Source organism: Diabrotica virgifera, chromosome 7, assembly GCF_917563875.1.
Source record: "Diabrotica virgifera virgifera chromosome 7, PGI_DIABVI_V3a".
NCBI classification, from domain to species: domain Eukaryota; kingdom Metazoa; phylum Arthropoda; class Insecta; order Coleoptera; family Chrysomelidae; genus Diabrotica; species Diabrotica virgifera.
Window position 1 is genome coordinate 44,909,086 of NC_065449.1, and position 12,649 is coordinate 44,921,734.

The following is a 12,649-nucleotide window of genomic DNA, read 5'->3' on the forward strand; positions in this document are numbered from 1 at the left end:
TAGCTGAAAATTATTTGTTAATAGATTAACAGTGTCTAGTCAGACAAACTTTGATGTATGGGAACAGGGGAAGTATTAATTGTGGAATAAGTTAAAAATTTGGAACGTCAGACTTTGAAAACGTTCCATGTATTTTGTCGGACAGAACTTCCAATTGATTTATTTCCATTTCATTACTCTCATGCAAAAATCAGACTGGTGTTTATCACCAACTGGGCATTTTAATGAGTGGAACAAGAAGAACATGTCAAATGACAGGAATCATGTTGGTTAGTAATATCAGTCTGATTTTTGCATGAGAGTTTAATGAAAGGGTAACAAATCAATTGGATGTTCTGTCTGACAAAATACACGGGAGTTTTAGTAATCTACGTTCCAAATTTTTAAACTGTTCCACAATTAAAACTTCCAGTGTTTGCGTACATCAAAGTTTGTTAAGCTATAGGGCTTTTCATTCACAGTCATTTGTTTCGAGCTTCTGTCATATGCCGTATAATCCGTGTATAGGGCTTTTCATCGATTGTCATTTGTTTCGAGCTTCTGTCATGTGTCATATTATATTAATATATCTACGTCTTTGTATCATTGGTATATGCCAATAACGTATGACATAGATATATTAATATTATGTGACACATGACAGAAGCTCGAAACAAATGACTGAATGAAAAGCCCTATATTAATATTATATAACATATGACAGGAACTCGAAACAAATGACAATTGATGAAAAGCCCTATTAGCAAATTTTCAGCTTGCTATTAATCAACTTTTTTTTGGTACGTGGGATCCAGGTCTAGCAGGGTAAGGGTGCACTCACTAAGGAGACCAAAGGATGGTATCCTCGCCTAGAACAGAGTATTCTACTACTCTTCATTTTCGTGAACGATCTCATCGCATTTAACATAATGCATCGGGCGATCCATGATATGGTACGAGGGATACCAGGGAGCGAGGGTCGGCGCCTCGTTGTGAGCACAACTTTACATTCCCTGGTACTTACTGTATCCTGATGATGTAGTGTTAGTAGGAATAGTCAAAGCTACTTAGAACAAAAACAAAAATTCATTTTATGATATAATATATTGAAGTACTAAACAACTATAAAATCACTTAAAAATTAAACACTAAACCAATTAAACTAAATATCAAATACAAGTCTATCACACAAACAACTTTGTTTCACAAATAAAAATAACAATATTTATTAATATAACATAAACATTTTCACATAACCAAACTAAACGGCAAGTAATTTTTGTTTAGAAAAGTTTAAAATTACGTTTACGCGTGCGTTTACCTAAAAGAAATTACATACGAAGGTAGGCAACCCCTTGGATATCATTGATACAGCATACCGATTTTACACACAAGATTACAGCCTGTAATTCGAGTTTACCGTACGTAATCGGTTTACGTAAATGATACAGCATAGCCCCCATTATCAGAGGGGTTGAGGCAGTTACATTCCAAACCACGGCCTATAAATCCTGAAAACAATCTACCCTGGTTGGATGGTTTTGATCTCTAATAATATAATCTGTTAATACCAGACACTCGTGAGAGAAAAAAGTGTTGGTAAAAGGATAAGGATCTGATAAGAAGAATTTATCGAAATGTCCAAGTGAAAATGAATAAAAAGAAAGATAAAGCCCATAGAAAGTATTCAAAAAGATTCATATAATTAAAAAACGGGCATATTTCAATACAGAATTCTAATACTTAAGGTAGATAATATAAACAACACAATAAGAAACTTCTAGCAAGTGGCGAACGGAATTTAATAAGCAAGAGAGCAAAAATATTAAAATCTGCAGAGAGGAACGCAAAATTATGCTCAGTTCCATAGTTGATTTTATCGTGAACGGATTAACGAATTCGGCCATTTTTTTTATTATTTTTAATTTTTCTTTGGTATTTACAATGTTGGGCAAATGTTTACCCAAACTTCTTTTTTGAGCTTATACCGGGTGGAAGAAAAGAAATGTTTTTCTTATGTTAAGTTTGAGACACCCTGTAAGGAGGACAAGGTACACGGGTGGGTATTTTATTTTTGAATTTCCCTAATATCTTTAAATACAAAGACGATAGGTACTTTTATTCTTTACCATGTATTTTCAAGAAGAAATAGATGGCTATCAATCACTCAGACACACGAAAGTAAAATATCCAATACAAATAGTGAAGTTACCAGTAAACACATCATTAACAATGATAGCTACAAACTATACAGTGATGAGCGCGCTAATACCGGCAAAATAATGCAAAAGATGGAAAACACATTAAGTTGTGAGATAAAAAGAAATGAAACTAGTGAAGGTGGGAGATTTAGCGATAAAAACCTACAAATTTACTTTCTACTTATTGTTTCTCACCTTAAGACGTATCGGACGAGTTTAACAACTACCACTGTCAGTGACAGTTTTAGTTGACATACTGCTCTGCTATGTCTAATTAGCACCTGACTGTGCGTAAAGACTTTACCCCGACACATACTAGGATACTTCTCATATTAGTGAACAAATAAGGTAGAAAACAACACAAAAATAACAGATGAATGAATTTTCCACTTTCCCACCAGAGGGAATCTCCACTAATGACTGTCTCTATGTATGTCCTATATTAAACATTGCATGAGAGTTTTGAAGAGGACTGACTATACCATCGCACCTTTATTTGCTTTTACTTTGATAACGTTCTAAGTTTGTGTAATAGTCAAAACAGTAAAAAATATATATCAAAAAGTATAACAAAATTACCTTTTAGCATTCGCAGCAGATGTTTCAGACAGCAAAGTCTGGATTTCACCATCATCTTGATCTTTATTCACAATTTCTTCAGTTTGAGAGTGAATTCCCAGAAATTCACAAAATTTCAAAAGTAGCACTTCCTCAATAATTAATGTAATCTTTTTTAACCTGATTATTAGATACTACAACAAAATGAGTACATTTAAGTTTGTAAATTGGAATACAATACTAAATAAAAAGTGTTCAGGATTTAATTTCAAGCGTTTAATAATATTTGGTGATATGGTAACTTTGCAAATTAATATTTAAAACCTTTAAAGTATTTAGATTTGTAAAAAAAGATTTACCTTAAATATAACTGCACGAGCATTATTCTGAGGCTGAAGTTCGGCGCTAAAATCGAGTGCTGATAAGTGATTATATGCTTGATCGTTGTTTCTAGAACTAGGAGGGGTTATGTAAGCCACTACTGGAACTGATGTATCTATGAGCTAAAATAATAAATAAATTGAATTCAATTATATAATTTCGAGAAACATAAAAAATACACAGATTCGTACCATTACTTTTACAAACATTCGATATTTTAATTTAGACGGTATCCTTAATAACATCCCTTTAGAAAAAAACCGTTCATGATAAATTCTTACTGATACTAACTCATTTTTATTGCATTCCCCAATACCCAGATCGTATCTACCATTTCATCAACAGTAAAAATCATCATAACTATAGTCTGTTTTTAAATCAAGAGGAGTAATTCAAATTTACCGCCCCGTAATGCTTGTTTGTAATTGATTCAATCTCAGGGAAGTTTACTCGACTGTTATAAGATTTTGACAATGACATTTATGAAATTTTGACACTACTGGCATTTCATAGGTTAATTAAGTTAAGATCGGCGATTTTTTGTATGTTCTGCGTTATTCCTTTAATTTTTAAATTTCTAGTCTGCTTTTATATAAAAACGGTTATTTTTACAACTCTTTAGCGACGTATTACTATAATATAATATGCATGGATTACCGTCGAAGGCCGATATGATCAACAAAAAAAAGATGTATTTGGTGATTTTTCTAGTGACTTTCTTGGGTGTGAATCTGCCTTTTTAGTTTACTCCTCCTGTTTTAAAAACAAACCATAGTAAGTTTATACACAAAAAATTATGATGAACTGTCAGTTTTGGACAATTCAGTCATGGCTTACTTAAAATATGTAAAAATTTAGACTCCTAATAATTTTTGCTTTGAAAAATGTATATATTTCAAAAATTAATAAATTTAGACATAGGTATGCAATATTAAATAAAAATGGAAGTGTGGTAATGGTACTTTTGGATAGTGACATAAAATACAGGGTGTTCTATTTAAAATATCTAAGAAAATAATATACTTGCATTTTGACTCACCCTAATCGATATAAAGAAAATAGGGCTTTTCAACGATTCTCATTTGCTTCGAGCTCCCATTACATGTCGTATATGGATTATACGACATATGACAGAAATTCAAAACAAATGAGAGTCGTTGAAAAGCCCTATTAGCAATATTTTTGATTATTTCATTCATAGAGATGACCAATAGAAAGCTACAGAAATAAGAATTACAGTTGCTACGAAAACATAAACATTCAGTGACATTAATGAAAATTAATGTTTTACAACTTGTCACAGAGAATAAAAAGAGACAGGTTTAGCAAAAATTTAGGTGAAGATAACAATAAATTATTAGTTAAAATGATTTAAAAAGACAGTTTTATTCATGAAATAATCTTACCGAATTACTCTCGAGCTCTTAAAAATTATCGATTTGTTTTGCCCTGGTGGCACTTTGACATAATTTCACTTCCCTACGGGTCGTGAAATTAAAACTGTCAAAGTGTCACTCGGAATGCAAATCGATAATTTTAGAGCTCTTGTGTAATTACTACTGAAACTTTCGACAATCAACAAAAAAATGTGGCAGCAATACATCATTTTTATTGGTCTTTTTTTAATTATACAGGGAGTTGAATGTGTTATGATTTTCATATAAAATTGGTTATAACTTTGTAAATACCCTGTAAAAACCATAATAAAACTTTATATTTTGTGATGGGGAAGTGAAGGAGATTTCAAATGTAAAATAAAATACAGGGTTTTCCATTAAAAAAACGTAAATTTGGTCTGCCACTATGTTAACGAACATTCTAACAAATTTTTTTAATATGAATCTCAAAGTTGACTACAATTTTTGTTATTATCTTTTATTGCTATCCATTATTAAAGCAGATCTACTGATGTTTATCACACCAATCAATCACTCTTGATTATTATCCAGTAAGGGCTTACCTGATTGTCGATTTGAATATCTTTAATACTAAAACAGATTTGATTAGCTTGGTTCGTAATGACAGTCTCTCCAACGATATGAGAAAAAAGCACATACAACAATTCCTCTTGCATCTTTCTACTGACCAAACTAATCCCAATACCATTCAACGTAATATTAAACTGAAGCTCCCGATTTTCCTCCTTTTCTTTACTCTCTGTTCTGATCAAATTCGGTCTCTGATCCTTAGATATGGTACCCCATTCTTTATCATCCGAAGTGGCATAATATTTACTTTCTTTTAAATCTTTTATACAAATGACTTGGGTCGGGCCGTCCATGTAGATATTTACAGAAAGTAAACCAGATCCAGGGCGTAGATATTGTCTTTCTATGGCTTGTTCTATCGGCAAACCGTTACTTACAAACATGTAGCTTACTGCCTGCGGTAAACCTAATACCACTGCATTTCCTGAAAAAAAATTAATGAAAGTAAATATTTATCTTCATAGCTCCACGAAAAAATATCAAAAATAAGTCAATCGCGGGCAATAATATTAATGGGGGATATTAACAGTAGAATAGGAAGAAAAAGTGAGCATGGAATAGTAGGAAAATACGGAGAAGACACCACGAACAACAATGGTAATAGATTCCTAGATTTATGCAACCAGAATCTACTCAGAATCTTAAATGGATACTTCCCACATAAATTGATACACAGCTATATCTACGTAGATTCATTAAACAAGAAACGTAAAATCAATAATCGATTATATTGTAACAAAACAACTGAGGGTACAAGATTTAAGGGTTCAAAAAAGTGCGACATGCAGTATAATCACTATTTTATACGTTCAAAAATACACTTCCCAATCTGAAGACCAGGGAGAGAAACAAAAGAAATGCTAAACGAACGACGATACATCAAAAGCCTAGATAAAGTATAAAATAATTAATAAAAAATAGATTGAATTAGAAGCTACAAATTCCCGAGCCTAAAAATATCAATAAATTATACTAACATTTTACTGGAAGCAGCATTTGAAGCAATTGGATATTACATAAAGACCACGGTAAAAAAATGGGATTAAAGAAAAACAAGCAGCAGTACGAAGAAAATTTCTAAGAAGAAGAACGAGTCTTGGGAAAGAAACTGCAAACGAATGGTTACTTCCCTAGGAGAAACCAGAAGAACAGAAAGGTGGAAATTAATAAAAATTTGAGAAAAGAAAACAATAAAAACATAAGCTAAGCTAAAAAGGATTACCAACGAACGCATTAGAGAAATAATCAGCCTCAAACGAACAATCATAGATGACTTGTCAACAAAATAACTTATCTGATTCGGACATATACAAAGAATGGATGAACAACGAAACCCAAAGGAAATACTAAAATGGCAACCAGAAAGAAAGAAAAAACGAGGTAGACCAAGAACAAATGGAGCAAAGTAATAGACAAAACGTTGAGAGAAAGAAACATAGAGGAGAACCTAGGGAAGAACCGGAAGAAGAGGTGATTGGAATCTGAAAACGGCGGAATATCAATTTTGTTGGTCTGGACCACATATTTATGTAATATATAATATGATATAGCAATAATGCTGACTGTGACCAGACATTAATTGAGCATGTAGCCCAGATCTATATCCCAGAAAGTATTGCAGAGGCGAAATAATGTGACAATAACAAAAAGTTCAGAAACAGTATGTGTAGAAATAACTGAAACATCAGAATTAAAAAATTCTTTTGATAACAAAGGGTTTTTCAAAAATTATAGACCGCTCATCGCAATATTGGTCAGATATAGTCCAGAAAGCCACTGCGCATCTGCTAGGAAAAATCTTCCGATTCGGATTTTTTGCACAATCTTACTCAAAAAGGGCCCCTTTTAATAAATTTGCATGTTGCCAGGACCAAAAGTGGGTCAAAAATTTTTTAAACTTTTTTTTTTTGTTCTTTTCCTAATTTTTTTTTTTGCATGGAACAAAGTTTTTTTAGGTTTTTTGGATCATTCCAAACAGAAAAGGTCTTTGGTGACTTTTCTCTAAAGTTGATAGTTTTTGACATATACCTCGTCCAATTTACTTACCGTTGCACGTCATCCGCGCCATAGCCTGTGACACGATACCAACACGAAATATCTAGGCGGTAGGTGTGTTCCCCTTTAGAATCATTTTGATTCTAAAAAAGAACACACCCACCGCCTAAATATTTCGTGTTGGTATCGTGTCACAGGCTATGGCGCGGATGACGTGCAACGGTAAGTAAATTGGACGAGGTATATAAGAGATTAAAAATTGAAAAATTGCGAAATCGACCATTTTTAACCTCAAAATCTATGTGAAAAACTGAAAATTTGAATATTGTCAAGGTAGATAGATATTCTTTAAACATCGATTGATGAAATCCCGAAGAGTTTTTTGCAATACAATATTCAAAACTCCTTTGTTTTTTAAGCAAGCGTGCGCGACACTATTTTTCACCGTTGCATGTGTATACAGTATGGTGCAAATGAAAGGAAAAATTCGTTATTTCGTAACCCGGCGACTTTAAGGAAAAATCCCGAAACAGGTCGATGTTTATTTTTAAGTTATGATATTGTGGCATATATGGTATACTACTGACGTCATCCATCTGGGCGTGATGACGTAATCGACGATTTTTTAAATGAGAATGGGGGTCGTGTGCTAGCTCACTTGAAAGGTTCTTCAATTCTCTATTCAGTAATATAAACACTTACATAATTATTTTTACAATGTGACCAAAAAAAATGTTGTTCTGAAGCTATCTCCTTGTGGCATTTTTATAATCAACTATTTATAATGGGAAATAAGCCACAATTTTACCAAAAAAAGATTGTAATAACGTTTCGAAGCTAAAATCGGGTTTCGTTGTAAAATACAAAATACTACTAAAATAAACAAAAATGTTGTTGCTAAGTAAAAAAATTCTTCTAAAAATTTATTTAATCTGCCTCATTTATATTGGCAATTCAGACGTATATTATACATTTTAAAGTAGAAGACTTTACTTTAAAATGATATCGTCAATATTTATGAGTTGCGTTCCTGGGACGACTTTACTAAAAGATAGTTCATTCGATTACATGAAATCAATCCCAACTCAAGAATATCAAGAATATAATCGGGATAGTATCACGAGGTTTTTTCCTGGTTTTCCCTCGTGATTTACTATGGAATCTCTAACGCGAGAATTTTACTGTCATCGTTGCATTTGGTTGTCTTTTTAAAGACAGATCACATGCTATGATATTTTTTTGTGACTGATATTCTTGAGTTGGGATTGATTTCATGTAATCGAATGTAAATCTTTTAGTAAAGTCGTCACAGGAACGCAACTCATAAATATTGACGATATCATTTTAAAGTCTTCTACTTTAAAATGTATAATATACGTCTGAATTGCTAATATAAATGAGTCAGATTAAATAAATTATTAGAAGAATTTTTTTACTTAGCAACAAAATTTTTGTTTATTTTAGTAGTATTTTGTATTTTGACAACGAAACCCGATTTGGGCTTCGAAACGTTAATAAAACCTTTTTTTGGTAAAATTGTGGCTTATTTCCCATTATAAATAGTTGGCCAAAAAAAGTTTTTAATTAAATTATTTAAACAAAAAGAAGAATGTATGTAATTTATTTAATTCAAAATACATTTTACTGTTACCCGAAAACTAAAAAATGTTTCATTTCACAAATGAACATTGCTTTTCGTATAAATTCAATGTTCAAGCCAGCTCCCGCCAGCCACCTGCCTCTTGGAAGTTTGAACATTTAATTTAAGCGAAAAGCAATGTTTATTTGTGAAATAAACTTGGTTTTCTGATTTGTGAAAGCAGTAAAATGTATTTTGAATTAAATAAATTACATACATTCTTCTTTTCTTGTCAAATAATTTTTTAATAAACAATTTTTGGACACCCTGTATAAATAATTACGTAAATGTTTGTATTACTGAATAGAGAATTGAAGAACCTTTCAAATGAGCTAGCACACGACTCCTCATTTAAAAAAATCATCGATTACGTCATCACGCCCAGATGGATGACGTCACTAGTAACCATATATATGCCACAATATCATAACTTACAAATAAACATCGACTTGTTTCGGGATTTTTCCTTACAGTCGCCGGTTTACGAAATAACGAATTTATTCCTTTCATTTGCACCATACTGTATACACATGCAACGGTGGAAAATAGTGTCGCGCACGCTTGATTAGCAATTAAAAAAAAAAGGAGTTTTGAATATTGTATTGCAAAAAACTCTTCGGGATTTCATCAATCGATGTTTAAAGAATATCTATCTACCTTAGGAACATTCAAATTTTCAGTTTTTCGCATAGTTTTTGAGGGTTAAAAATGGCCGATTTCGCAATTTTTCAATTTTTAATCGCTTATAATATATCATATTATGTCAAAAACTAACAACTTTAGAGGAAAGTCACTAAAGACCTTTTTTGTTTGGAATGATCCAAAAAACCTGAAAAAACTTTGTTCTATGCAAAAAAAAATAATTTTAGGAAAGAAACAAAAAAAACGTTTAAAAAATTTTTGATCCACTTTTGGTCCTGACAACATGCAAATTTGTTAAAAGGGGTCCTTTTTGAGTAAGATTGTGCAAAAAATCCGAATCGGAATATTTTTTCTAGCGGATGCGCAGTGGCTTTCTGGACTAATAGCCAAACGGGCTAGGCTGACGAATCGTACTTACTTCAATGTGGGTGATCTAGTGGGGCCATGGTTCAAACGAATAGATATAGAACAGAATATGCTGTTATACAGCATCGAACGGACAAACAATATGACAACAAATGGGACCTTATAGTTCGGTGTTACTTATTTCAGTGATTAATGAGGGATGCTACTATACCTACTTAATTAGAGTACTCATTTTTGGATAAACTTACCACTACGCAAACCATAAGATCCATCCATAGCTTGCACACACATATTATAATGATCACAACATAACCTTCCATCCTCAGTGAATCTCCATTTTTGCGTCGATTGTCTTCTTGGATCGATCCTTCTCAGCATAAGTCGGGAATAGGTGTTGGGTTGAGGAGCGGTGTTTTCGATATCAAGCACTAAAATGCTGTCTTGATTTCTAGTCTGACCAGGATGTAATGGTGGACTGCTGCCCTCGTGTTCCAAATATCCCTCAGACGTCATTCTCCATAGCTGAGATCTATCACTTGCCATTTTGCTAGAAAGAAGCACTCGAGTGTTTTTTCCTACACTAAGAACCAGTTCTTGACTTTCCATGTCGGGGTTGGGGTCATAAACACCCCTTGATCTAGAAAATATAAAATCCATTAAAACCGTGAAACATATATTTGCAATAAACCTGATAATATCGCAGAAAGAAAGAATAGTACAAGGATAAAATTAGTTTTATCAAAAGTTTATGGATCAAAATTTAAGCAAACCAAAAAATCAACTATCAAAATTACTCTAATCAGTTTATAATGAAATGGGATTTTTTAAGTTTTCTCGGGACTGGATATAAAACAAACGAACTGTTGAGAATAGCTCTAAAAATATTTAGTTTACATGATATCTAATTTCCGGTAGAAGAGGAACATAAACAAGAGAAGAAGAAATGATAACTAAGAACTTTTAAAACTGATAACGTGAGAGAAATTCGAAAAAAAGACAGATCCGGGAGCACCGAGGAATATTTCCTGGCTAAAGAATCTTCGCTATAGCACGAATTCTCGGTACAGAGATACAGAGACATAAATCAAAATGTACACATATGTCCATCATAAGAAAATGCTAGAAATATTGAAAACCGCTGGATTGGACGATAAAGATTTACCAATAATTGCAAATATATACTGGTATCAACAGGCACGAGTAAAAGTTGAACAAGAACTGTCGGATGAAATAAATATAAAAAAGGAATGAGACAAGGTTGTATACTCTTGCCTTTGCCCTTTAACTTGAATTCAGAGGAAGCTGTAATGGAAAATTGTGTAACTATGAACAATATTAGATATGCCGGCCTATCCCAATCTTATTCAGCGTTCGAATCACATATCTTTCCAGTGCTACTACTACTACTACATGGAAAGGAAGAGTGGACTTTCAGTGAGATTGTGCTTAAATGTTTGAAAGCCTTTGAGACGTGAGTATACAGACGACTACTGAAGATAAGCTGGGTCGACAAAGTTATAAATGAAGACAGATGGATCAAATAACAGAACTGGTCAAAATAATAAAGAGACGCAAGCTGGAATACTTCGGTCATGAAACACCCTGAAAAATATGAAGTTTTGCATCTCTTCATTCAAGGAAAGATCCCAGGTAAACATGTTCCTGGTAGAAGAACATCACAGCTGAAAAATGACGAAGAACATCATGGCTGAAAGACAATGGTATGGAAAGTCGACATAATTATTTAGAGCTGCTGTCAATACAGTCACGGTAGTGGAACTAGAATTGGAAGTCTGAATCATGGAACTAGATTCGGAGAGGAAGAAGTCGGTACAAGGAAGCCATTCCGTACAGAATTACTTTAGAAAACAAATAGAGAAGTTTATGTAACAGCCAATGGTCGATTAGAGCACAGATCCAGTGACGATTGGTTTGCATTAAGGCCTTTCACTGAATCCCTAGGAGGGAGGAGGCTTCTTGGTCAATACTCTTTGCTAATACTATCGTGTGAGGAGAGCAAAAAGATGTTGGAGAAGTTGGAAAAAGAGACGTTCTAGAGAGGGGCTATTGAAGAGGAAGAAGTTAAGGTTAGCAGGTCGAAAACGGAGTATATGTGGTTGGGAGTAACAGGAATGGTTGAGGACATCGAACTGCTTGGAGAAAAATTAGGACGAGTCCGAGAATTTAAATAACTTGGCTTCTATATAACGAAAAACCGAACACTAGATCGAGAAACTGTCACAAGATAAAGGCTGGTTGGTGTAACTGGAAGCGTGTGGGCGAGGTCCTCTGTGATCGAAAAATCAGGGAAGGACTGAAAGGAAAGATATACACAAGTGTGGTATGACCTGCGTTGGTGTAAAGAAGTGAAGTGTGACCTATAAAGAAGATTCAGGAAAAGAAGACTGGGATAGCTGAAATAAAAAGGTTACGGCGGGTGCTGGGTAAGACTTCAATAGACGGAATCAGGAACAATTTGATTAGGGAGAGAGCTGGGGTGACTTCAGTCTCAAAAAAGATTCAAGAACAAAGATTGCAATGGTTTAATCGCGTTAGACGTAGAAATGAAAACTATGTGAGACGAAGAGGACACGATGGACCGAAATGAGTGGCGAAGAAGATTACTAAACAGCGACCCTTGATCAGGGAAAAGTTGAGGAAGAAGAAAAATCTATATTATAAACAGCAGGCACACATACGCATTAACGAACACAAATCAAAGAGTTCGAAATTATAAGAGGAGTGCGACAGGGGTGTATATTGTCACCACTACTATTCAATGCATACTCGGAAGAAATTATGAAAAGAGCTCTTGAGGGAGAAACAGCAGGAATAAAGGTCAATGGAACGCCAATTAACAACATTAGATATGCGGACGATACTATCATAACAGCAGACAC

General features: G+C 33.5%; 1 protein-coding gene across 1 annotated transcript in view; it reads right to left on the reverse strand.

Annotated features, from left to right (window-relative positions):
• The window catches only part of LOC114329221 (intermembrane lipid transfer protein Vps13D), a 184,098-nt gene that overhangs the window by 27,257 nt on the left and 144,192 nt on the right, over positions 1-12,649 (reverse strand). Inside the window, exons 33-36 of the mRNA XM_028278261.2 lie at positions 9,998-10,386; positions 5,080-5,531; positions 3,098-3,241; positions 2,760-2,932 (exon numbers count right to left, since the gene is read on the reverse strand). Coding sequence (XP_028134062.1) covers positions 2,760-2,932; positions 3,098-3,241; positions 5,080-5,531; positions 9,998-10,386 — 1,158 coding nt within the window. The remainder of the gene's footprint in view (positions 1-2,759; positions 2,933-3,097; positions 3,242-5,079; positions 5,532-9,997; positions 10,387-12,649) is intronic.